Source organism: Glycine max, chromosome 16, assembly GCF_000004515.6.
Source record: "Glycine max cultivar Williams 82 chromosome 16, Glycine_max_v4.0, whole genome shotgun sequence".
NCBI classification, from domain to species: Eukaryota; Viridiplantae; Streptophyta; class Magnoliopsida; order Fabales; family Fabaceae; genus Glycine; species Glycine max.
Genome location: NC_038252.2, coordinates 2,327,355 through 2,354,591, shown reverse-complemented (window position 1 = coordinate 2,354,591; position 27,237 = coordinate 2,327,355). Strand labels below are relative to the sequence as shown.

General features: G+C 35.8%; 2 protein-coding genes and 1 pseudogene across 2 annotated transcripts; 1 reads left to right on the top strand and 2 right to left on the bottom strand.

Moving 5' to 3' along the window:
- Nucleotides 1–49: 49 nt before the first annotated feature.
- Nucleotides 50–6,450, bottom strand: LOC100818842 (dynamin-related protein 12A-like; annotated as a pseudogene).
- Nucleotides 6,451–12,649: 6,199 nt separating this feature from the next.
- Nucleotides 12,650–16,530, top strand: LOC100815111 (phosphatidylinositol 4-kinase gamma 4). The gene is made up of 2 exons (XM_003548324.5): nucleotides 12,650–14,920; nucleotides 16,037–16,530. Exons 1-2 carry the CDS (start codon nucleotides 13,514–13,516, stop codon nucleotides 16,400–16,402), a joined length of 1,773 nt encoding a protein of 590 aa, XP_003548372.1. The 5' UTR covers nucleotides 12,650–13,513; the 3' UTR covers nucleotides 16,403–16,530.
- A 1,491-nt stretch (nucleotides 16,531–18,021) lies between these two features.
- LOC100796285 (uncharacterized) lies at nucleotides 18,022–23,481 on the bottom strand. Its single transcript, XM_003548367.5, has 5 exons — nucleotides 20,452–23,481; nucleotides 19,651–20,264; nucleotides 19,233–19,442; nucleotides 18,559–18,776; nucleotides 18,022–18,470 (listed from the first exon to the last, which is right to left on the bottom strand). Exons 1-5 carry the CDS (start codon nucleotides 23,297–23,299, stop codon nucleotides 18,434–18,436), a joined length of 3,927 nt encoding a protein of 1,308 aa, XP_003548415.1. The 5' UTR covers nucleotides 23,300–23,481; the 3' UTR covers nucleotides 18,022–18,433.
- Nucleotides 23,482–27,237: the final 3,756 nt, after the last annotated feature.

The following is a 27,237-nucleotide window of genomic DNA, read 5'->3' as shown; positions in this document are numbered from 1 at the left end:
GAACAATAGTACTAGTTATTGAGATTGTTAACTGTCTATATATCTAACTGTTGCTACCTGACTTACATATGTTACCTAACTAATTGTTATATCTCTTTTAACTCTTTTTATATATCCAATCCCATCTTCTTCTTTCTTCCGAGAAAAGAATGAGCACTGATTCGTGTATTAATTCAATAACGAGGTTGAAATAAATGAATAGAATTGAATTAGTTCAACAAAAACAACGAAGCTCAGGAGCATAAGCCTATCATAGAAAAGGTGAGAATGACTTCATTGATCCGTGTCAAAAAAAAAAAAAAAACTATACTCTTCTTCATCAATGTATAAAGAATTATAATGAATTTTAAAAAATGTCCTCCAACCCCTAAAAAATTCAAATTCCAAGAACAAGCACTGGTGCTTTCTACCTTTCCTATGCAACTGCCTCAATTTCTGATTGTGCACTTCTGTATAGCTTTAGCCTCTTTGCAAGGGAGGTGCGGGGCTGCATGATTGCAGGGTCCTCATTCAGCAGTGAAGCTAGTTGTTTTCCCTACAAAAACAAAACATAGACCATGATAAAGTAAGCTCAGAGCATTCTCATCAGACATGCCTATTAGTATTCTATTCTTAAATAAAGACAATAACCAAAGCTCACCTCCTTCTTCCCCAATTCTGTAAAGAAATGATCCTGTAAGCTGCGCTTAGCCTCACGCACTTGACAGTAAACCACAGACTTGGGAATGGTATGCCTCAGGGTCCCACATACCATGTTCACATAGGACAAGACAGTGGTAGCTGTTCTTATTCAAGGAATCTCAGTAAAGGGAAAATGAAAACAATGCCTCTTGTTTCATGAACATATGTGGGTTTATGCACTCATACTATATATGTTGAACACAAGTACAATGCGTGACTAATGGACTCCTTTAGTTCTTTTTATGGTAAAGACTACTGGTATCTTTCATGGAGACAATCTTGTTCGCACCAGATAATCATTTAGTTCTTCTATTATTTGAATTACAAGCAAGGAATAAAACATCAAAATAAAATTGAATATCACATGTTCTTACTTAAATTCCAGTCGCTTACCAATTCGACGAAGATAAGAATCATCATATCTGTCAAAAAGTGAATGAGTTGGATTTCCACCCTTCTCTGCGTCTTGGGGAAGTTTGCGGAAAAAATCAATAGTCAAATAGCCATACTCCATGTCCACCAAAAGCAAAGTTGATTTCTTACTTTCTTCTCTCATCCTCTCCAATGAATCAACAGCTGCACTCCAAGTTCTACACTCAAGGTGGGATACTGCTTTAATTCCTACAATCAACAGAAAACTGCAACCCTTGAGATTTGAGACGCCACTAGAAAAAATATACTAATTTTGATATTGCACTAAATTAATAAAAGTCATCTGCAGGTTTAACATGTCTGAGAACTATATGCGTAAAAGATAAAATAAGCAATCTGCTACTTGCCATTGTCTCACTCATTGATTTCAGAATCAAATCTTTCAAAATTCCATGAACCTGAAAACATTATAATAATAAGCATTAAATGCATAATTCAACATAAAAAGAAATGCTTCTCAATTTTCCAAAGGTGACTTTCAACTTTGCCTTAAGTCCAGACTATAAAATTTCAGAGACTTTTAACTGTGCCAAGGAAAGAAATGCAAACGTTCCTTAGGCCTAAGTAATGCCAGTAGTGTCAATCTGTTTTTCTGTTTTTGTTACTAGTGTCAAAATAAATACGGAAAAAGAAGTCAGCTACAATTTTCTCATATAACACCTCATAGCAACGTATTAATTATATTTGTATAAAAATATACACCGCATCAACAGCTGCTTCAGCAGGGCCCCTAATTGATACTAAGCATGATTCAATAAGACGGCCGTATCCTTGCTCAGGAGCGATTACATGAGGTTGATACCCATCTGCTTCAGTTATTAGTTTCCGCACCTTGCCGATTGATAAATGTTTGTCAAACTGCAGCCGTTTTATAGATGCTGGAAATTGATTATCAAATACTTGGTAAATTTTCTCACCACCTGGCCGTCTGTACACATTCAATCATTTTCAAGATCAAATTGGAATGTCTGATATCCGATTTATATGTAATTCATTATATGTACCAAATAACATGGAAAAAAAAGGACATACATGCCATCAAGATGATCTTTAAATAACTGATCAAAAGTTTGACAGATTTCCATTATCATGTACAACTTCCCCTGCAAATGGAAAAACAAAATTAGTTATTCATCCACTAATAAATATAAGGATAACCTAATCATGAAGAGTAGTACTTATAAGAAGATTACAAGTTAAAAAACTTTATATCAGTTGTTAGGGTTACGGGTGGGGTGAACGATGTGGCTTACTCCAGTATCAGCAGCAATAGGTTTCCCAATACGTTTCAATTCTGTCTCCAGTTCAATGATAGTCTTGTTAATGAGTGATTGTAGGCCTGGGATCCAAGACTTGATGACAGATTCTAAATGCTGAAAATTTAAACATATACTTAACAAAACAAAACAAAAATAAGGACACTAATCAACCCAGCAATTGGAAACAATCAGTTGCATCCCTAGAGTCAATGCATCCATTGAATTTCAATTTTCAAGTAACACCTCCTACTAGAATTACAATTCAGCATACCTTAGATAGCACCTTTCCTGGATGCACAGAGCCCATTCTGGAAGCAAGATGTCTATATTCGGGTGTATTAGAAAAATACTCGGTCTCTCTTTTCCGAGCAGCAATCATATCAACTTGTTTATTGATATCAGCTTGGGAGCGGTTGACAACACCAATCCAAGGGAAACTTAGCTTATATGATTTCCCTTCAAGGATCTAGAAAAGGGAAAAAGAGACGAAGGAAGCCACATTATGAGCTTCCTAAATATGATTCCAGTAATTTAAGCTTAGGAGAAAGTTAAAAAGGAAATCTCAACTCAACTTGTGTGATTCTTAAGTTTTATACAATAGTTGAGACATGGAAAGGCAAATATAAGCAAAGCATAACAATGACACTAAATATGTGCAAGATATATTTCCATCCTCCATTCCCCTGGGAAGATATCCAGGTATCCAACATAAAGGAAATAATGCCTTTTTAATCACCAAATGACGACTACCTATGTCCCACTTTTCTACCACGTAATTGTAATCCTACTTTTATACTATAGACTTAGTTTTCTGAAACTACAAAATGACTCTTCCCGTGCTAACTTTTTGGTCAAAGGACAGCATGAAGGAAAGACTTTTCCCAAGGAAAACCTTGCGGCAAGAGAAGCTTACCTCAGCTGCATCAGTACCCTTGTCCATAAGATCAATCTTTGTCAAAACTCCAAATGTCCTTTCCCCTGAAAATTAAAACAAGCGATCTTCAGCCACATAGTAATCTAATCATCGAGTTAGTTGCTTATAAAAGTATTGAGTTGTCTACTTATATAGAGGTCAAATAACATTGAGTAATTGACAAATCAAGAAGCACAAAAGTTTGAACCAAAATGTTGAGAATTCTTATGCTCAAAGAAGTCAACCGTAGAAACTTAAAGAAACCAAGCTACCGTATCTCTCAAAACACATCAACCAGTTTAACCATCTTCCAAAAGTTATCGTTCCAAACCATGACAAAAAATTGTGCACGCATGCATTTTAATACTTGATACATTTCTGAACAAAAAACTGCATAGAACTCAGTCACATAATTTAGTATTCAAAGAAGTTTAATTTTCATATTCTAATGACAACCATTACATGCCAAGGAAATTTGAAACTGAAATTCTGTACAAATATAAGAATTTATTGATCTAAGAAGCCCAACACCATACAAATCAGTCTACTACATACTGTGCTTTGCAGCAGATGTCACGATACAAACCTTCTAGGTTCTGTATTTTCAGCATCTTCCTTACTTTCAGCTTCAGCTATATTTTATTAAATTACTTAATACGGCTTACTTCAAATAACACATTCCTACTGAAAGTATTTTGACACAAAAAAATATGTTCAGCGTCTTACCTTTAGGATCTGCTTCACGGGAAATCTTAATTGCATCCGAGGTAGCAAGGTCTTGATTGGCAGGAGAAATTGCCAAAATTATGCAATTAGGCTGTAACAGGTGATAAGTTTCAGTATTACTTTCAATTACATGCTCAAGAAGTTTAGCTTCCACCACTGGAGCTCATACATCTAAATAAGTAAATTATCGAGAAGCATTTAACTAATATTAGAGTAAGAGAGCTCAATAAATACACTGGATCAGGATGGATAGCTTAAATTGAATATAGAGTTCATGAGTATTAAATATGCAAATTGATGTTTCAATACACACCTTTAAAGATTGCATTTAAATTTTCTCACCTCATAACAGATAACTGTTTCCATAAGCATCAAAACCTTTCTTGTATGCATGCACGTATTCATTATTTTATTGTATACCAAAATAATTACCTTCTCAATAAAGGCCCGAACCATATTTTCAATGTCTTGCACAAAGCTATCTGGTTGACCATCTGCAATATCCCGGGCAACATTATGCCAGTACACTCCAGATTTAAAATGTAATAGTGCTCGGAAATTTAATTTTAAATTTGATTGACAGGCAAAAAATCAATGTTAGAAACTCACCAACAGCGACTTTAGTAAGCCCCGGAAGATCAACCAGAGTCAGATTGACAACTGTCAAGTCAACAAATTCAATGCATGAAATGAGTGCCTAAATAATTATATTGAATTAAAAAAAAGAAGAAAAAAAAAAGAGTAACGAGACACGAGCACAAACAAGCTGTATGTAGCCAAGGCAATTAAAATAAGTTTCTTCTCTCATAATATTGACAAATTGAGAGTAACTCGTATGAGACAGGCTGAGACTGTGAAGTAAAAGATAGTAGTTGCTATTCAACTCCAGATTTAAAAAAGAGTTGTAGTTACTAGTTAGTAGTTACACCATCAATACTTAAGTTATTTGATGAGAAAACCAAATTGCCCAATACTTTGGGTTTGGGTCCAAAACAAAGCAAAGATAAAATTGATGCACATTAATAAAGTGCTAAAGTAAAACATAATTGTCATTGTATGGTTTGTATTCTGCAAGCAAATAATCAATAAAAATAGCAACAACAGCCAACATGATGGTAATAGGAAACAGCTAATCAACTGATTAGTTTAAACTTAAATGTAATTGAATTATGGATGTTCTTCGTTCTCAAAACCTTGATGATAAATAAAATAATATTTTATTGCTAATATTTATATCTCACCATGAGGGGAGTAGATACTCAGATGGATGGGCACAGATGAAATACCCTTGTTGTGACCTGTTTCTCTATCAGTCTCATCAGCGATCTCCTGCCTAACAGCAGCTACAGAACAGGAAAAAATTAGTAACCATGGAAGAAACAGAAACATAAAGATCATAACATAACAACATAAAATAAGAAAACTAGTTAATGCGGAAGTCACCATATGCAACATTTGATAACCCCCCCCCCCCCCCCCTGAAATAGAACAATAGTTAACACTCGCTTCTGCAAATCATCATAATCAACATTTATTTTAAAAATTAAGTTACTTGCTAATTCCTACCACATTGATGTTAAGTACAACATACATTAAACCATATGTCTGGGAAAATGTTTTATGTAACAGAATACCAAAATCAAGAAATTTCTTCCTTGGAAGGTGCATAAATTCAGCATATTCTCTCCCTTCGTCAATCTTATGAAGTTGCAAAACAAGAGGACGCCAAGTAACAATCCCTGTATAAAATAGTGGATCAATTATCCAGAAACTCATCTAAGGGAGAGAGCAAGAGAAAAAAATCATAAAGGTGTACATGCCTAAGTACATATAACAGACTTACCAGATCCACGAGGTAAAAAGTCCTTCCCGACAACACTCTCTAACACTGAAGATTTTCCAGAGCTCTGCAAATTATAAATTTAAATTGTATATGTTTATGACAAGTAGAAATATAAAATGGAAACGTTAAAGTTGATCAGAAAAAGAAAAGAAAAAAAAAATTGGTAAGTCATTATCTGTAAAGAAACATGAATTTTTAGTCTTATTTCATTGCAACGTCTATGCAATAAATGACAAAGAGAAAAGAACCTGGAATCCAACAATGTTAGATTAAATGGATCACATGATACAGTAAGCAACGGATCAATAAAAAAAAATCCCTAAGCAATTGGGTAAATTTGAATAAATATTGATAATTGAAGAATTAACTATTTATGAATCAAAATGAACACATTAATAAGAAACAATAACAAATTGCAAAATATGATTTTTAAACCCTTCATCCCTCGTCTGATCTTTAAACAATGACATGAGGCAGCAGATCAGAAGAATTCGTATCAATGATAATGTTAATGACATTATTATATGGGCACCCTCGTCTGACGGAATCTATTCTGCTAGTACAGCGTACAAGTGCCTCACTTCCACACCTTCCATCAATGATACCTCTGGAGTTTCTTGGACCTGACTCTGGTCTCTAAATATTCCCGAAAATATCAGATTAGTCTTGTGGCTCTCTCTTCATGAGAGCCTCCCCACTAACATGTTTCGTGTTTATAGACATCTATCCCTGGATGTCAATTGCTGCAGGTGTGGCATATTCCAGGAGGATATCCTTCATCTCCTACGTGACTCTCAAAAAACGAAATGGAGCTATCTCAATTGGCCAGGCAGCAATGCTTCCCATCAGAACAACTCAAAAGATTGTATTCAGAACAACATCAAAGGAGATAAAGGCATTCTCTTTTCCATAACTTGCTGGTTTATCTGGAGGTCTAGGAATGAAGAAATTTTTAATGATAAAGTTCAACCGGTGTGGCACATTGCTAACCAGATTCACACTCTCAACGACATTATCTATAAGGATGTTACTCAATCATTGCAACAGCCTTCTCCTATGCTAGTGCTTTGGATTGCTCCTCCCGGTAATGTCATGAAGCTTAATACTGATGGGAGTGCTTTTGGAAACCTGGGGCAAGCAGGATTTGGCGGAATCATAAGGGATAATCTTGGGAACTGGCACACAGGTTTCATGGGATCCTGTGGCTTTACAACATCAGTTCATGCAGAGTTACTCGCCATCTATCATGGTTTGAAGATAGCTAGAGACATAGGAATTGGAAGATTGATCTGCGAATCAGATTTGAAGGTTGCTTTGGACCTAATCACTGGAGAAATCAACATGTTTCATCAATATTTCCCCACCATCATGCTGATCCATTCGTTGAAGCATATGGATTGGGAGGTGACCTTTGTGCACGTGTACCGTGAAGGGAATAAATGTGCAGATTGGTTTGCAAAGACGGGAAACTCTTCTCAACAGGGCATGATTATTCTTGATCATCGTCCCTCTCCCATATACCAAGCTTACCTTGGTGATGCCATGGGTGTCACAACCCAAAGGATGATTTAGTCGTTTCTTTTCTTTGTTGCCTTTTCCTTTTCTTACGCATAAAAAAAAACCCTTCATCCCTAGAAAATAAGATATTAATTCAATCCACTGCTTATTCGTGCTATTAAAACTATACCTTAAAAGATCAATCATAGAAAAATCGGTTACAGATTAAATCCAAATATAAGCCAACGATAAGGTTTTACTCATGATTTGTACAAACAGTTTGTGTGTGTGTGTGTGAGAATATGTTTACAAATAGTCCACAACGGTGATTTCAACAGCAACGTCAAGGTTTTGAACTTTCTGTGACTGCATTGCAACCACAATAGCGCCTGCATCAGCAGCATTTGTGAGTAATTTCCCCCAATATCAAGGATTATGATGAAACTGTGATTACAATTTAAAACCTTGGTTTCACTCACTTAAACAGAGGCATCAGCGTATCACTACATAAATCTCTATATTCACTAGTTTTTTCTTTCTTTCTTTTAAAATAAATTTCCATAATAAATTAGAAATCACCAATGAGATGAGATTATCAAATTGATACACCAAGTACAAACAAACTCAACTCAACAAAAAAAGAAAAGAGGAAAAAAAATGATAAAAACATTTAATGAAGGGAGAACACTGAATTGCACGAACAAATGTGGAGTTAAATGAATGACAAAGGAACTGAAAACGGCAGAAAATCAATCTCAATTTCTAAAACGGAAAAAGTTAAATAAAAAACAATGCAGTAGAAGAACGATCGCGTAAAGTAAAAAAATAATAATAATGACAACAATGATGTTAGGAGAGAGAGGAAGAAGATGGAATGCCTTGGTTCGAGGTCAAGGTCCCTCCTTACTAAATTAAGCTTTCTCGAAATATTTCTTTGCGTTTTATTCATGCAAGCCATGTCTTTATATACAATTGTGTCCGTACTGCTACAACACGTAACTACTTTGCAGTGCCATTACAACAAACTAACAGCTCATAACTAATTAACGGTCGTGTTAACTCACTAATGGCCATGCATGCAGCTTTACACGTAATTTTCTAGGTATTTGGGTCACGTGGTGTTCCTTCGTGGCCTTTCTTTACGTGCTTCTTCTGGCACTAACAAGATATCTTCCCTGTTCTCTCTACTGTTGGTGCTATCATTATCCCGCCCTGGAAAAATCACCTTGTCCTCAAGGTGATGGGATTTACAAATGTCTTCCCACTTCTCCCAAGTAGACTCCTCCGGGGCCAAGCCAACCCATTGCACCAATACTAAACGAGTTGGCGGATTAGTCGAAGAGTCCATAGCGAATCAAGGATGGTCAAAGGCTCCAATATCGGCTGATTATGAAACGCGTCTGGTGGAAGGGCGGAGATTTGCAGTTCCAAGGGACCATGGTGAGGGCGTAACATGGAACAATGAAAGACGGGGTGTATCTTGGACTCGTCAGGGATTTGTAATCAATACGCAACACTACCAATGCGTTCCATGATGCGAAATGGCCCGAAATAGCGCTTAGCAAGCTTATTTGGTGACTGGGTACACAACGAAAGTTGGCGATGAGGTCGAAGACAAACATAAACCATATGTCCTTCTTCATATTGAATATCTTGGCGATTCTTGTCCACAAAGAGTTTCATGTCCTACTGAGTCTTGAGAAGCTTTCTCTTGAGAGTTGCATGAATGGCTTCTCGTGTGAGTAGCATTGTGTCAACTGCGTCATTGGGGGAAGAGCCTTTGAGGTAATCGGGAACTGAGGGAGGAGGCTTGTCGTAAGTAACCTTGTAAGGAGTAAAACCCGTGCTGGAGTGTTGCGACGTATTATACAACCATTATGCCAAAGCCAGAAACTTTTACCATTCAACTGGTTTATGATGAAAGAAGGAACGAAGATATTGTTCAACAATGCGGTTCATAACTTCTGTTTAGTCATTCGTTTGTGGATGGTAGGCCGTACTCATGTGTAACGTTGTGCCGCTTAATCGAAATAATTCTCGCCAAAAGGAGCTAATAAAGATCGGATCGCAATCGGAAATGATGTTACGAGGAAACCCGTGGAGCTTGCATACAATATTGAGGAAGAGGTTAGCCACCTTGAACGCCGTAAAGTGAGTAGGTAAGGCACCAAGGTGAACTCCCTTGGAGAACCTATCAACGACCACGAAAACAACTGTGAACCCGTGGGAACTCGGAAGGTGTGTGACGAAATCCATGGAGAGGTCTTCCCAGATGCCGGTGGGTATCGGAATAGGTTGGAGCAGTCCAACACTTTTGCGCGTGATATGTTTAACTTGTTGACATGTACTGCAGTTACGGACGAATGCCTTGATGTCCTTGAGCATGCTGGCCCATTGGAAGTTGGAACGGAGGCGATGTAACGTCTCTTTACGCCAAAATGGCCGCCAATAGGAGCAGCATGATACTCATGTAGCAGCACGAGAATGAATGGGTTTTGAGTATCAATCCAAATAGCACCCTTGAAGAGGATAAAATCGCCTAAGATAAAAAAATCATGATGATCTTCAGGCTTAGCTTGTATGGCCTCGCATTGTTTCTGGAACTCCGAGCTAGCTGATAAGGTTTCCCTTAGTTGAATCATGAACTCGTGGTGAGGAATGGACAGAACGAAGTACTGTCCTTGAGTCGAGCTATCTATGCGCGAAAGAGAGTCAGCAACTACGTTCGAGGTTCTCGCTTTATATTGAATGTCATAATCAAACCCAAGTAGCTTGGCAAGGTAAAACTGCTGCTTCGGGGTCTTGATAGTTTGAGACATAAGCTCATGGAGACTACGATGATTTGTGAAAGTAATGAATCTGTGACCCAGCAAATACTGCCGCCATTTGCGGACGGCGACGACGATGGCTTGTAACTCGCAGACATATGCGGATGCATGCTAAAGGCGCTGGCAGAATGGCTTACTAAAGAATGCTATAGGGTGACCTCATTGATGTAGGACAACGCCCATAGCGTAGCTCGATGCATCTAAAGAGCCAATATCGGCGCGGCCGTCATAGCATCTTTCAGATTGTCAAACGCCGCCTAGGAGTCTAGTATCCATTTGAAGGCATCTTTACAAAGTAGCTTTGTTAATGGTGTTGCAATGGCTGCATAGCCTTTTACAAATTTCCTGTAGAACCCGGTGAGGTCAAGGAAAGCACGAAGATCCTTCGAAGAGCGAAGGGTGGGCCAGTCGATAATGGCCTGAATCTTGGAAAGGTCCGGTTGCACACCCTTGCCGGAGACGATGTGACCTAAGTAATCAAGCTGACGTTGCTCGAACAAGCATTTGGAACGCTTGAGGAAATACTGAGCTTGGGATAAAGAACTAAAGACACATTCCAAGTGGTGAAGGTGATCGGGAAGAGTTGCATTGTAGACGAGTATATCGTAAAAAAAAATTGTTGTGAATTTCCACAAGAACGGACTTAGCAGGGCGTTCATGGCTACCTGAAACGTCGACGGCATGTTGCACAGGCCGAAAGGCATGACTCGATACTCATAATATCCCTGATGAGTTCGAAAGACTATTTTTGGGATATCCTTTTCTGCCATTAAGATCTAATGGAAGCCCTGTCTCAAGTCTAGCCCCATGATCGCCGAGGGCAGTGCATGCTTGCTAGATTTTGTTCACCAATTGTATCAGATTCTCCATTGTAGGAGAAGACTCTTTTGAGTTAGAGAGCGCCAAGCAAAGAAGAAGCAAAAACAAATAGTTGAAGAAGCAGCTTTCGAAACATTTGTTTTGAAATATTCCTCAACGAATTTCTGTTATTTGTCTATTCCCCATTTTGCCCCTACCTTTCGCTCTACTAACCTAGTGGATTTAATTTCAATTAACAAACAACTTAGCTTATTTTTGCTTCTTTCTCGTTTAATTTGTTTTTCACTGTTAAACTTTGAGTTTTTTTTTAAAGTCTTAACTCTTTTTTGGGCAAAGTCTTAACTCTTAATATACATAAAAAAGGACAATATGATAGTAACGGACTAACAGTCATTTTCATATATATGTTAGTAAAAAAAATTCGTCCAAAGAATATTGATCAATTTAAGTAAACATAATTAAAAAGGTAACTTTACAGCTGTATTTTTTTTTGTACATAAAAAATTAGTTTTTGAAAGAAAATAATCAAATTGCACAATATTTTAAACTATAATAATGGTGTAATTGTATTATTATTACTAAAAATGATTTGTTTCAAAAAAATTATAATATTGCACAATTATTTATAAAAAAATAATTTGAATCTTTCTAATGTAAAATTTTTTATATTAAAAATTAATAAATTTGGTTTCCTTGCCCACCAAACAAATGGTTTTAAACCATTCGATTTTTTTTAATTTTTTATGATTTAATTTAATTAGCTGAATGTTGATTTCTTTTAATGAAAATTGATGATGTGCACTGTATATTTTCTTAATCTTTGAAGCATTACCGTTTTTTCCTCTCTATGTATGCAATTGATTATTCTTTTAAAGTTGATTAAAGTAATATATGTTACAAGCTGCTTCTTTTTTGACACAAATATGTTACAAGTTTAAGAGAGCTGTAAGTCTGTAACGTTCAGTTTGCTTTCTTTTTTTAAGTTAAAAGAGTGAGAACTTACCGTTAGCCTTTTTTGAGGAATTAAGAAAACATTGGAAGCTTTGAATCCAAGTTGCACATCAACAGATGAAGATTATAAGTTTGTAAATGTTGGAGGACATGTTAAAAAAAAAAAAAACATTGGAGGACCTCATGTTCATTTGTGTCATCTAAATACTTGTAATATATTACTAAACTTAGAGAAGAAAGAATTTCAATGGCTAAAAAAAATTGGGTAATGGCTGAAAAATCATGTTAATTACCTATATTGACCAATCTAATAAAATTATTACTTACTGAACATAATTAGGCCTTTGGGCCAGTAAAATTTCAAGTAACCCAAATTCATAAATTGAAAAATTGATCCAAATTATGGTCCAAATCTGTGAACACGACCGGGACCATCCGTGACCCGTTTAATCTGACCCGCCCAACCGATAGATGAAACTGTTGGAGATGGGCCTGATATTTAAGAGTTCGGATTGGGCCTATTGGGCCCGAATCCGACCGAACTCAACCATGCTCAGTCTTGACCGTTAACGACAGAGGCGTAGTGACATGACACACGTAACATGATGAACAGTAAAAAAGTTATCATGTCACTGTCATTTGCATCATTGCTAACGTTAAATGCCTTTATATTATAATCGTTGTTCAATGTTCAAAAGTGGGAGTGAGAGAGAGCGCACTCGATCGTGTAACGCAACGGCTTCCCCGAAGTTCGAACATACCACCAATTATCACTATTTTGAGTGCGAAAAACAAGGCCACAAGGGTAAAAAGCCACCTAAAAAATAAAAAACAATTATGTATGTACCTAGAGATACGTATACGTGTATGGTATACAGTAGTATTTTGATGTTTCTTACGGCAAAAGCTTTGTACTAGTATTTGTACACCAGGCGGCTACGTGCGTCTGTGTCTTGTTCTTCAATCCATTCTTCTCTCTCTCTCTCCTATTTGTGTATCTTTCTTCCTTTCGGTCAGAGTCAACAATAACATAACAACCCTTCCCTACTTTCTCGAGTATTGAATTGAAAACTCTCCCCACAACTCAAATTGAAAAGGAAGACAAAAAAAAAACCCCATTGCTTTGTTTTCCATTATTGGTGCCAAAGTTTCAAGCTTTCTCTGCTTCCTCTGCTCCTCCAGGGTAAGAACTGCTTTCCCTTTCGAGTTTATAGTGATTTGATTCTTGCCCCTTTTGTGGTTTGATCCAAATCAAAGGACGTTTCTCTACTGGTGCTTTGATTCTAAGTTTTGGTGGGGGGAAATGATGGGAAATTAGGGCCTGGGTCTGGAATTTTTCATCATTTCTATCGAAAAATTGTACCTTGTTGTGCATATTTTGTTAAAAAGTTTCGATTTTGAGCTTGTTTGGTCATCTGGGTAGGTGTCTGTGTCATCTCACACCCAGGCAGCTGTAATTGTACAAATCCCATGGCTGTCTTGTGAAAAATTGTAGAAATTAGGGCTTAGGTCAAAGCCTCAAGCTTTTCTTTGTATTTTACATTCCCTTAATCAACATTGAAAAATGTCGTCTGCTGGTGTCACCACTCTTAGCCCTGTTCCAAGGGAACTATTGTTGTCCCCAGATGGATACTATACCCCATTGCACTTGTCATTGGATCAAGAGTTTATTTTCATATATCTGTCCTATTATGGATCTTTGACTCCAATGCGGGTTCTTCCCTGCGATACCATCGAGTCTGTGAAACTCAAAATCCAGAAGTCTGAGGGGCTTCCTTCATTGACAAACAAACAAAAGTTGGTTTGCGATGGGCGGGAGCTAGCGCGGAGCAATTCCCTGCTGAAAGAATATGGGGTTACGGAAGGAAATGTTTTGCATTTGGTTATTAGGCTGTCGGATCTCCAGACCATCAGTGTGAGAACTTCTTCCGGGAAGGACTTCACTTTTCAGGTGGAGAGATGCAGAGATGTCGGGTATGTTAAGCAACAGATTGCGAAGAAGGAGAAGCGCTTTGCTGATCCTGAACAGCAGGAAGTTGTGTGTAACGGGGAGCTGCTTGAGGATCAGACGCTTATTGATGGTATCTGCAGTAAATATAACGATGCAGTGATTCATCTTTTTGTTAGGGTGAAATATGCAGAAGTTAGGACGGGACAAGATGAGTTGTCCGTTGTGGCAAAGGAGTTGAAAGATACAAAAGATTATGATGTTAGTGAAACTAATTGTAGGAAAAAATATGATGTTAGTAAAGAAGATACAGGAAGGGAGTATGGAGTCGTTGAGCCAATTGTGCCGAGGAAGGCTATTGATAGGGATCTTCTTTTGGAGCCGGTTATTGTTAACAAAAAAATTGAATTAGCTTCTGAGGTTTGGAATATGATAAACTCTACATATGAAGGGCTAGACAGTGGAAATTATCCAATCAGATCTGCAGAGGGTACAGGGGGTGCTTACTTTATGCTTGATTCAACCGGGCAAAAGTACATATCTGTTTTTAAGCCCATTGATGAAGAGCCAATGGCTGTGAATAACCCTAGAGGTTTACCTTTCTCTGAAGATGGTGAAGGCTTAAAGAAGGGTACAACAGTTGGTCAGGGAGCATTCAGGGAAGTTGCAGCTTATATTTTGGATCATCCAATGAGTGGCCGCCGATCATTATTTGGTGATGAGAAGGGATTTGCTGGGGTTCCCCCGACTGTTATGGTTAAGTGCTTGCATAAAGGATTTAACCATCCTGGAGACTTGACTGCTAAGATTGGCTCCTTGCAAATGTTCATGGAGAATAATGGAAGCTGCGAGGATATCGGACCTGGGGCTTTCCCAGTGAAGGAAGTGCATAAAATTTCAGTACTGGACATGCGACTCGCAAACGCAGATAGACATGCTGGGAATATTTTGATTGGCAAAGAGAAGGAAAATGACCAGGCTGTTTTGATTCCAATTGATCATGGATACTGCTTGCCCACAAGTGTAAGCACCTTATTTTTGTTCCCCGTTGTTTTCTTTATTTTTATTGATAATCTGTTCTCTATGAATACATGTGATGGTGCTTTATTGTTCTCTTGGTGTGAACTTGGGTTTTCTCCTGCTTGGTTTGGGGTGCTAAATGTTTTATTTACAGATTGCAGATTTCTGCAGCTCCTGACCAAATACGATATTTGGAATGCTTTTAATGTTTTTTTTTTCTTTTTTGGGCTGAAATGAATTGTGCATTTTTTCCTAGCAGGACTACATGTTGTTGGATAATCAATGCTTCCACAAATAAAATTACTCACACCCACAAAGGATCGTGAGAACACACACAAAGATTATACCGTAGAAAAAATAATAACAAACACAAGAATTTAACGTGGTTGACACTTCTTGTCCACGTCCACGGAACCGTTTCAAAAGTATTTCCACTATCACAAGAATGATTACAAGATTGCAACCCACCCCAAATAGTGTATCACTCTATAAACTCAAGTATTCCCCTCAATGGTTACAAGAAATGATAACACTCTCACACAAAGACACTTTTCTTTCAACAAATTGAGTTTGGTTCACAATCTCGCTTCTCACACACTCTATCTTCATATGTTGTTTTTCTCCACTAATTTTCTTTTCTATTTGTTTTTAAGATTGTTACCAACTATAATAAATAAGTTTTTTTAGAAGTTGAAATAAAAATAATTTTCAATGTATCCATTCAAATAATCTTCATTTAGTAAAATGTAATATTTCACTTTACATTTAAGTCACCTAAACCTTAGTAATAAAAATCAAATTCTCAATATGCATGTATCTTATCTTTTTGGCTTGAAACTCTACACATGTCAACAAGGACATGCCTTTTCACATGTTACTCTTCTCTCTATTATGTTCTTTACACAAGTTATTTTGGATAGATTGCTGATATTTTAAGAAGTGGCAAACCTTATCCTTGAACATTATTTTCTTGGTGCAAATACCTGTTTTGAAAGATGTTGTAGACAATTTTTCTTGCTTGGTTGGAGGAAGGTTTTAGTTATATTTTCTATAGCTTTTCCCTTGAATCTTGTCTAAACTTCAAACCAGTCATTTGACGTGATTTTTCTGCTCCAACAGTTTGAGGATTGTACCTTTGAATGGCTTTATTGGCCTCAAGCTCGCCAGCCATACTCTCCAGAGATCATTGACTATATAAAGTCACTGGATGCTGATGAAGATATTGCCCTTTTGAAGTTTCATGGATGGAATCTTCCAGTTGAATGCGCCCGCACTCTTCAAATCTCAACCATGCTTCTGAAGAAAGGAGTGGAGAGGGGGATGACCCCCTTTGCCATTGGAAGTCTTATGTGCAGGGAATCCTTGAACAAGGAGTCTGTGATTGAGGGAATTGTAAAGGCAGCTCTGGATTCTGTTCTTCCTGGCACAAGTGAAGCCACGTTTCTGGATGCTGTTTCTGAAATCATGGACCAGCACCTTGATTAGATCACCGGTTCCATTTCTTAATTTAAGTTAATTTCTGTCATAGAAATTGGTATAGAAATGTCTGTATAATCGTGTTCAGCTACATATTTATAGCTCAAATGGTTGTTTTTACATTATTTTCACAGTAATGACTTCCTAGGCCTTGACTTTTTTCCAGTATTTCACAAATTATTTCTTGTGTTTGGATCCAACAAAAGAAATTCATTTTCTATCCTTTTACCATTTTACCTCAAAATCCCAAAGGTTGTTTAGCAACAAAAAAAAAATCACTTTCATGGGCACATGCAACAAATTATGCAAAACTTTTACAAAGCATGAATAGCTGTGCAGAATAATTAATACCTTTTTTTGAGAGAAAAATACTTTTTAAAACATTAATTTTCTGTTGGGGTGCTTTTACGTGTTCAAGTCAAGGATAACTGATGATGCTATTAATATAGCGTAAGGGTTAAGATGTGACAATGCAACCGGTTAAGATGTGAGAAAATTACGAGCGTGCTCTCTTGCAATTTGACTTTCCATTCAAGGAAGAGAAACGAAATCTTCAAACTATGCAAAGCCCAATTTTCAAGTTATACAGCGCATGATGGAAGATGAAATTCCACCTACACAACCGAATTTCTATGCATGTACATTCTTCAGTACTGCAAATATACAATTTATAGAAAATGATTGATCTTGACCATAGGTATTACAGGAGTGTAAAAAATTTACTCCCATAATTGATGGACACAGTTGCTACAATGACCCAATATATGTTAATTTTAGGTGAGTAAATTAATGTCTTTAATACTCCTTTTAATACCAAAGGATTTAACTAAAAGAAATAAATATATTCAGTATGTTAAAAAAATTCATTTCTATGCATTAATATTATAAATATGATTTTTAAGTTATTCATCTAACAGTTAACAAATCTATCATAACAAATCTATCATACAATACAAGGTAATTTTTAATTAGATGATGGTGTGAGAACTATGACAGAGACTATTTTATCTAAAATTAAACATTTAATATTTTGTTCGTTTTATTCGGATTAAATAGACATGAAATTATTTGAATAAATTAGATTCAATCTAGTTAGAGATAATGAATAACTGTGAATCGTGTAGCTTTCAAAACAGGAATGCTACTCTGCACGAATACTGAACCACACAAAATGCACGAACACATACGCGGATCAATACCATTTTTTTAAGAAAAGAAGCATGAATTAATATTAGAATAATAAAAGAAGCATGAATTAATATTAGAATAATAAAAGAAGTATGAATTAAAAATAGAATAATAAAAAATACGCTTTTGACAGAAAACATCGTTGTGCAAATTTGACGGAATCATTTTCAGGCTAAATCAGCACTTCTGCTTTTAAAAAGGATCAGCAGTCAGACTAATAATTTTATTGATTTTTATAATTATCTAAATTTATACTAAAATTGGTTTCTAATTAGTTAAGATAATAAAAACATTTACACTTGCATGCCTATTTAACTCTTGTAAAAAGGTTTATTTTTTGCATATGAATAGAAACATCTTTATTCACAAAAGAAAAGAAAGAAAAAAAATATATTTAGTGCTATGGAAGCGATGGAACCACAACTGATTAAAAATTAAAATAAATAAAATGCCCCAAATCTTTCATTTTCTATACGTGAAGAAAATCATTCTCAGTAGTTGCCTACGTGGAGCTTGATAACTATATCTATATGTTCCTCAATTATATACAAACATCTGTGAATTGGGTAAGAAAAATAAAGTACACAAACTAGAAGTTGGAAGGAAGATACCACATGCTAGTGATGCTACCATGCAGACATGACATCATTTTTTTCAACCTTACAAACTTCTGATGACATGTTCTCTCCATGTCCTCGTGAGTATAGGAAAATCTGGTCAACAAAATATGTTCTGGAAGCAAGAAAACTCCCTTGCTTTGTGAAAAGCGTTTATGCGCTCGTGTTCAATGTTTGGGGTTAGAGGACTTTTCAGTGTCTTCAACTGGTCACATTGTTAAAAGTTTGAATGCCATCATCCCTTTCTGGGTTTCTTCAACTTCCTCTTTAACCTTAAGACCCAAATGAAATCAGTAAATGTAGCATAAACAATGATGAAAAACTAACAATTCTAAACTTATGAAACTACAAAGCAAATACCTCTTGATGGACCGGTCACTAAAACCAAATACACCTTTCATTAATGTGTTTATATCCACAGACCGCTCCTTCATCATCATATCATGATACATTTTGCTGCCAATCTCTGAAATTTGTTCCTCTACTTCTTCTAGTGGTTGGTCTATATTGAGCTGAAGTTCACCTTTCTTGATGACCGTAACACCAAACCCATTTGCTTTAGCTTCTCGAAAAGCATCCTATGACATGCAAAAGTTCATAAAACATTCATATAATCACCCCCAAAAGGAATGAGAAAAGAGTTTAATCTCTATGCACAGAGTTTTACATGTCCACTAATCAAAAATCATGATAGATATGATTTTTAAGATAATTATTATAAAAGTCAATAAATTTATCGTACATGTAGTATGTGATTAAAATGACCATGTAAAAATTCTTTATAGTGCCTGAACTATTTATTCACAAGAAAATTTCACTAAGAAAATGTCCTAACAGAACCCCCCCTACCGTCTTCCAACAAAAAGTAAAAAATAAAAATTGAAGGCATGGTTGCATATTACAATAATACCAAAAGCATGAAGAGAACTAAAGCTATCTGTGTCAAACCTCTACAATAATTTTTCAAACAAATGCATTATTACATTCTAAAGTAATCTATGGGACCAATAACATGGGTGAGAGCACACAAATACCTTAGGAGGCCGTGCAACAACAAAGGCATGACCATTTCCCAGCATTTCCATATGAGCCTGAATTATGTAACAAAGGTTTTTGCAGTCATTGGGATCTTGGAAAGCAATCACATGATATGGCTTAGGTTCCAATTCAAGATCTGAAGCCATCTCCAATGAATAAAGTCCTACTTTCTGCTCTCCATTCTCAACTGTGTACAATTCAATGCACTGACAGAAAAGAAACAAATTAGCTCAGTATCAATGGGCAGAAAAACAAAGCAAATCAATAATAACAATCAGAGAGGAAAATCTGAAAAACAGAGAGAGGATAATTAGCTTTAATCCAGAAGAATTATCATTTAACACTATAATTTCCACGTGTGCCAGTGAACTAGTGGAAACTGAAAACCAAGAACAATATATATAATACACATACCAGTACGTGTGAAAGATCTAACCACCATAAGTAATCTTCCTCTTTGTCGTCTGCATATTCACGATATTTGCTAACCACTGCTTGCGGTCCAAACAACTCCATCTCTCTTTTAATCTTGTTGAGTTTCTTTTCCATGAAACTCCTATTCCTATCAGGTAGTTTGTCCATTAGTTCAGCTGCTTCCTCTATTTCTTTTTCAGTGATCCATCGATCCAAACCCTTCCCCATATCCTTCATTATGGACTTTACTTCTGGGTCTGTCTCATCATTGTAACAGTCCAAAAAACCTTGGGACCATTTCTTTGTGTGCTGCCAATATTCCTTACCTGATTTTTTGCCAACTTTAATTGAACCATCACTTCCTTCAATAATAGTCTTTGGATTTTTCGACTTCTTAATAGGTGCTGTAGAGCCATCAACCTTTTCTTGTAAAGAGGAATCAGCTGATGTTATAGCAAAGCCACTCTCATCCTTCTTCACTGGGTTCATATTTCTGGTGGAACTTGTCTTTTTTTCATCGAGAAATTCATTGAGAAACTCGGGAATTTTCTCCACAGGAGGCCCTTTCCAGCGTGGTATGATTTTCTCCGGTGGGTCATATATACTAATGCCATCTAGAGGAATTAAAGACAACTGTTAGCATCACGTTTAAATTTATTCAGAAGAAAATGCTTGGTAATATATTTATAAGAATTTCCAGGAACATATTGATCCTACAGAAGAAGTTGCTGAAATCATTTCAAGAAATTAAAAGTTGATCAAATACTGTATATCGTATAATTTTAGAAACAGGTAATTTACCTGCTCCGTAATCAAGATTTTCAATATTTGAATGGAGCCATTCATGTATGTCAGAAAGTTTTTTATTCTCTTTCTCCACTTTTTTCTCAAGACCTCTAAAAAATGTGTCCTTATCTTCATCATTCATCAAATAAAATGGGTCCCGTCCAGACAGCTCATTCTCACGGACTCGAAAGACAATATCTCTAAGATGATCATCCTGCATCCAGTCAAGTTCTCCATCATCTTCAACACCCCCAAGTGATTCCATCTCAGTTGGTATATCTAAAGTTTGATTGACTCTCTCTTTTGCAGCCATGTAGTTATTTCTAAATCCTGCTCTAATTTGCTTAACTATAGGCTCAACTTCATGGAAGTTTTTCTCCAGCCAGTTTTCTGTCTTTCCAGAGCCCCTTGTCTCTGTACTAATGCCATTAACTTCACTGTCTAAAGTGGTGCCTGACTTTTGATGGTTTCTTATTCCAGGTTCAACACCAGCATCTTTGAGGTAGTCATCCTTTGTAGTGCCAAATTTCTTATTCTTCTGATTGGAATCTTCCCTGGCATTTGTGGCAGACTTAGAATCTGATAATCCATTTAAAGCATCACTCCTGCTATGCTCAACTTCAATGAGGCTTTTGTCTGGCCAATTTTCTGGCTTTACAGGCAGCCGTGTCTCTGTACCAATGCCATTAATTTCATGGTCTAAAGTGGTGTCAGACTCTTGAAGGTTTCCTAGGCCAGGTTCAACACCAGAGTCTTTGAAGTAGTCATCCTTTGTTGGGCTAAATTCCTTATCCTTCTGATTAGAATCTTCACTAGGACTTGTGGCAGCCTTAGAATCTGATACTCCATCTAAAGCATCACTTCTAATTTGCTCAATTATGGGCTCAACTTTGTGGAGTTTTATCTCCAGCCAATTTTCTGGCTTTACAGGTAGCCTTGTCTCTGTACTAATGCCACTGACTTCTTGGTCTAAAGTGGTCTCATCCTTTTGAAGCTCTTCCAATCCAGGTTCAATACCAGAACCTTTGATGTATTCATTCTTTCTTGGGCTAACTTCCTTATCCTTCTGATCAGAATCATCGCTAGAATTTATGAGAGGCTTAGAATCCAATATTCCATTTAATGTGTCACTTTTAGACACAATTGTATTCTTCTCCAAATTCTGGTACTTCTGGCCATTTAAATCAATAACACTTGAAGATTTCATATCAGCAATATTTTCTTTCGCGAGTTCAATTTTACATTCCGTGCTAGTGCCAGGATCTTGTTTGTCATGTTTTTTCGAAAGATAATCCCTAGCTTCCTTAACAGACCGTATGATCCTAGGTTTCTTCTTCACAGAACTTTCATTTGTCATAGATGAGCCATTAATAGGAGTATCTGAGGGCTTTCCATTTTCACTGTCCTTCAGGTGCACATCATTTTCAGAAAATTCTATTTCTTGTTTCTTGATCTCCCTATCACCAGGAACTATGGCATCCAAAGCATATAAATTGCCTTTATGTGTGGGGACTTCCTCATGCAGGACTGAATTATCAATGCTCTCTGGGACATCAACAGAAACTGATTGCATAATGGTATTACTATCTGTTGTTTCCTTTGAAACTTCATTTTGATGATTACTTAAACCATCATATTGTTCACTATCATCAGATGATATCTCAATCACAGGGTCATCCGTTTCCATATCCCTGTTACCTACAACACCATTGCTTCCCTCAATTTTCCGTGCCTGCCTAGCCATTTCTCTTATTTCTTGAACTTTATAATCCATCTCTGTGGATCTAGTTTTCACTTTATCAGACGAATCATGCACTACCAATTTATCAGCAGAACCAGTAACTTTCAGAATACTATTCCTAAGTTGTTCTTTATCTAACTTAGGCTTCTTAATGTCCACCACCGGTGCCTCCGAAGATTCAACAACAACTTCAACAGCGCGCTTCGTCAGCTTCTCTTTCTCCTCTCTTGCTTTTATCTTTCTCCTCATCATTTCCTTCTCCGTTGCCGTATACTCCACCTCCTTATCTCTTTCTCCAAAAGCAACAAATAATTTCTTCACCACCCACACAACAACCAACACATACAACACTTTCCTCCCAACCCAGGAAAGCCTCGGAAGCAATCTCGGCTTTGCAACAAAACCTTGAACAGCCTTAACAAAACCACCACCCTCCTCCTTCCCTTCAACCACAAACTTAGCCACAGAACTATTCCTAGCAATCACATTATTCCCACTCTCCATCTCCCTAGCAATGTTCTTAGCATTCAGAATTTTACTTCTAACTTCAGCTAAATTCTCAACGGCATCTCTCCTAACCTTGCTTCGTTTCAGAATCTGGTCTTCATCAACAACCACCCTTTCGACAGCTCCGAGGGAATCTTCATAAACAGTGAATATAGGACCAGACCCTACACCCCAATACTCAACATCCTTCTTGTACTGGTCAACCCAATTCTCCAACTTATTCCACAAAACAGACTCACGCAAAATCTTAGACTTTGGTTTTTCAGCTTCGACCACATTGTTAACAACAGAAACACCCTGAACACCTACACCACTCTCCTCAACGCCATTACCCGAAACAGAAAAAGGGTCGTTGGGAATCTGATTAGGGTTTACCTTGTGATCACGGAGGAGCTTCTTCCTCAGGGAGTTGCGGCGGTTGCTGGGTCGGCCGGAGTGCGCCCAAGTTTGAAACTTTATGGCGGCGGAGCGTGATAGGTAGAGAGAAAATGAAGTTCTGCGAAATGGGGATGTGGGTTTGATGTTGTTTGAGGTGAATTTTGAAGTGAGGGTTTTGGGGTGGCAGAAAGTGGGGATTGAAAAGTTTGTGGGGTTTGAAATGTTGAGAATTTCCATGGATGAAAAACAAAGCTACACAGGATGAAGTGGTGAGGGCATGGTTGAATTTAATGAAGCTTTTTTTGCTGAACTGTGTATGGAGTGTGTTGTGAGAAATGGAAATTTGTTTTTCGCTGAAACCTGTTTTGTTGAGCTGAGATTGCACTTAAACCCCCAAGCAAGACGATAACGTCCTGCACCGATCCCGCACACGTCGTCGTTTTCGCTGAAATGCATTCATTTTTAATTTTTTTAAAGGGTTAAATTTTTTTTTCTTTATAAGTTATTTTTCTTCTTAATAGTTCAGTTTATCACGAGAAATAAATTATAACTGGTCTGAAATTCATTAAATATAAATAAAATATAATTAAAAATTATTTTCTTCAAAAATTAAACTTAAATAGCACTCAAATGATTCCTTAATTTTATATAAATTCATTTTATAATTTTAATTTTTATAAGTTTATGTCTTTTTAATTTTGAGTTTTAAAAAATATTTTGTTATTTTTAGTTCTTAAAAATTTTCATTTTTCTAATTTTGATAAAATAATAATAAAAAAGAATAATTTAATAAAATTTAATTGTAGTAAAGTAGACTAAATCATTATTTAAATATGCTTATTTGACTTGAAATCTGGTCATATATATATATATGAAAAAAAACTCATTTTAAAAAAATAATATTCACTTCAATCTCTTTGTTTTAAAGGGTTATAGTTATGAATATCCTTAATACACTTCAAAGTCTTTCTCAATAACTATGGTACATACTAAAAAAAACATAGATGATATACATTTACTAAGTTCGTGACTCATCTACCAATTATATACATCTTAAAATCCCCCATAATCAAGTTTAACACTGGACATTTCTTAGCTAATTCACGTGTGCTTGTCTACAGCAGGGAGTCTAATAGATAAAAGCCAGATCATAACTTATTCAAAATAGATAATAGTGTATGACAAAAAAAAAAAAACCCAACATAACTTAGTTCATGATAAGATGTACTTTTGAGCTAATTCATGTATGCTAATACATTGACTAGAGCGAGTGAGCTTTTTGATAAGGGATGCCATTTTCATAGCTATAAAAGGCGGATGTAAAGTAAAATGAATTGAGATGCACATTTTTTTTTTACAAGAAAACAATTCCAATTTTTTGTTATAAATGAAAGAGATGTACATTTTCATAGCTATGTATGATTTTTTATTTTTTTATCTTGCTCTACTGTATCATCCATCTCATCTCACACTTATTTCTCTTGTCTTCTTATCTCTCTCCTTATTGTAAAACTCTTGTATCCTTAAATCAGCCGTCCATTGGTAACATCCAAAGTCAAAACCTTCATATTCCTCTACTGATTTTATTGTTTTGGGCTCAAAGTGGAGGTTGTTATTTCTTGCATCTTCAAGTTGCTTCCTGCACTCATTTTTTGGCTTTCGGATTGATGGCAGATTTTGGCTTCTGAAATGACCAATCTGAAAAATAAAATAAAATAAATCCAGAAAGGATGCAGAAAACAATTTGGAGGTGTAGGAAGCAACAACACGAATTGGAATACATTAAAAGACCGGAAGGTCAAAAGCCCAAGGTATGTAAACAGTGGAAAGAAGCCCAACAAAATCAATAGAGCAGTACATCTCCAACTAATAGACACATAGCACCAGGATACGTTAAAGAAATGAAGGTTCCTCTAACGAATTTGATTCCATTTCTATTCATAAATTAAACGGGATACCATTTTCATTTTTTTTTCCTCACTAGTCAATTTGAGAATGTTACGTCAACAGAATTTAGATCCTCGAGTGTTGGATTCTTGGAAGAAAAAGAGAGGTTAGAGTTAGATTGACATATTTTGGTTATTTGTTTGTTGGACGACTGAGAAGGAAATTGTAGTAAGAAGTTATTAATTATCAAAGATCAACAAAAGTTACAACACAATCTTTCATTTGGATTTACTGCATCAGCATCCATGAATAGTTGAACACTTGAACTCCCATAGGTTCTAGAATGAATTTGCATTTGCCATCAATTAACTCACCAATATTTTAATTAATTTTGATACCACTAAATTTGTACTCTGACCTGCTCTACTAAAATTGAATTTCGTTTTGCACCATATTGTATATAATTTAATAAAATCCTCACCTCTTGCAAGGTGATGTAGTACGAAAGAAGTTTCTTGCACAATGTAATTTTGTGGTTATTTAGCACTAACTATGCGGCAATCTAGGGATTTGTTTTGAATTACATTACAATTAATATTGCTCAATTGTTTTGTTCTCTCGCTCACAGAGTCAAATTAATTAAATTAAGAAGAATGGCAATATTTTTGGACAAAAGAGAGAATGCAGGTCCTGGCCCATTGTTCTTCAATACAAAGCATACATATTTTATTGCGAATCCAAGACTTTTTGTCTTACATGCTCCATAATTGAAGTCTAAAGTCTATATTCACATGCATGATGAACTTGCGGGGACATTTCTTCTCCAAACATTCAAAATTAAGAAATTTGGACGAATGTTCATCCTTGTCTTCTTGCTATACGTTCAATCATTCAATAGCATTGATTAAATATGTTGGTAAGTGTGTTTTACTCAAGTCCTATTATTAAATATTTAAATATGAATTTTCAATAATTCAAGTTCTATTATACATTTTTTGGCTTTTTTTAATACTGGTGTAGAGCATGTAGTAAGACCAATCACGGTCATTGACTAACCTTTTACTGTCATGTTCCCGTACGTACAATTCGCCAAAAGTAAGAACAATTTCTATTTCTATTTTTTATTTCTATATAGTACCTACTACGTAGTAGATGCATGCATATTACTCTAAAAGATGGGCAACACAATGGCATTTATTACAATAGATACATAATTACAACTTCTAATCGTTATTTTTTTTTATAAAAAAAAAAAGGAAGGATGAAACCGTGTAAAATTTCAAGTTAGGGAAGACAATTGTAGGAAATTTGTATAAAAATTGAAAAAGGTAAAAAGAAAGAAGAAAACTCACTATTCACTGCATTGGTCAGTGTTCGTTGTTGTGATTTCAGAAAAGGTTTCTATAGACACTCCTGCAGTGTCTTGGTGCTTTCTCCACTATAATTAAAGTCTCTTTCACAGCTAGAAATAGAATCCAAAGACATGGAAAAGATAATCGATTAGCTCTTTCCTAAGCTATCTATCTCCTATTAACCATTTGACAATTTAATTAATTTCTCTACTTGTCTGTGCCTGTTAGTTAGTCTGCTATGCTATGCATATGCTGATTGGAGCTCACATTTTGCTACTAGTGGGCAATCATATATATGGGCATGTTTCAACTAGCTTTTCCATGTTTGATTGAGATTATTAATATGGAAATAATTACTTTTTTTAATTGAGAAAATTATTTTAAAAAACTATAAAAAATAATTCAAATTAAATTAATTAATATAAACTCGTATTCATTGATAGAGGGAGCAAAAAAGTAGGAGACTGTAGAATCCTTCCTTTAGCCCATATATATAAGTGACACTACAATGTCTATGACTATGTTTCTTGTTTGAACAAGAGACGTGAGCATTTTGGAAACCACTAAAGCATCCGAATAATTTAATTGCTTAAAGATTTACAACTGAAATGAGCTTAATTAAGCTTCATCATAATGCCTATTTTATCGGAAGAAAAACAATGTTTTCATGCAAATCAACTATCCTGGGAACTTTAATTTAAAATTAGTTTAGCCACTAAAAATTTGAGATTTTAACTAAAATTTAGGTCTAAACCCTAATTGAATATAATTTATTAACTCCTTTTAACTTCTTGAGTTGCCAAATTATTTATCAGAAATTTACAGTTAACTAATTAGAATGCTTATTATAATATAATTAATTCATCTAACGCATCTTAATATATAACTGACCTCAGATAAAATGTAATTAAAAAACTTCTATTAACAATAGCAATA

Bases quoted from the DNA above. Each gene is read 5' to 3' on its own strand.
- LOC100796285 (XM_003548367.5), bottom strand. From the start codon at position 23,299: ATGGAAATTCTCAACATTTCAAACCCCACAAACTTTTCAATCCCCACT. The intron at 20,265-20,451 runs GTAAATTACCTG...TAATTCCTCTAG, and splicing joins AAATCTTGATTACGGAGCAG to ATGGCATTAGTATATATGAC. The intron at 18,777-19,232 runs GTATTTGTGTGC...TGCATGTCATAG, and splicing joins TTGTTGCACGGCCTCCTAAG to GATGCTTTTCGAGAAGCTAA.
- LOC100815111 (XM_003548324.5), top strand. From the start codon at position 13,514: ATGTCGTCTGCTGGTGTCACCACTCTTAGCCCTGTTCCAAGGGAACTA. The intron at 14,921-16,036 runs GTAAGCACCTTA...CTGCTCCAACAG, and splicing joins GATACTGCTTGCCCACAAGT to TTTGAGGATTGTACCTTTGA.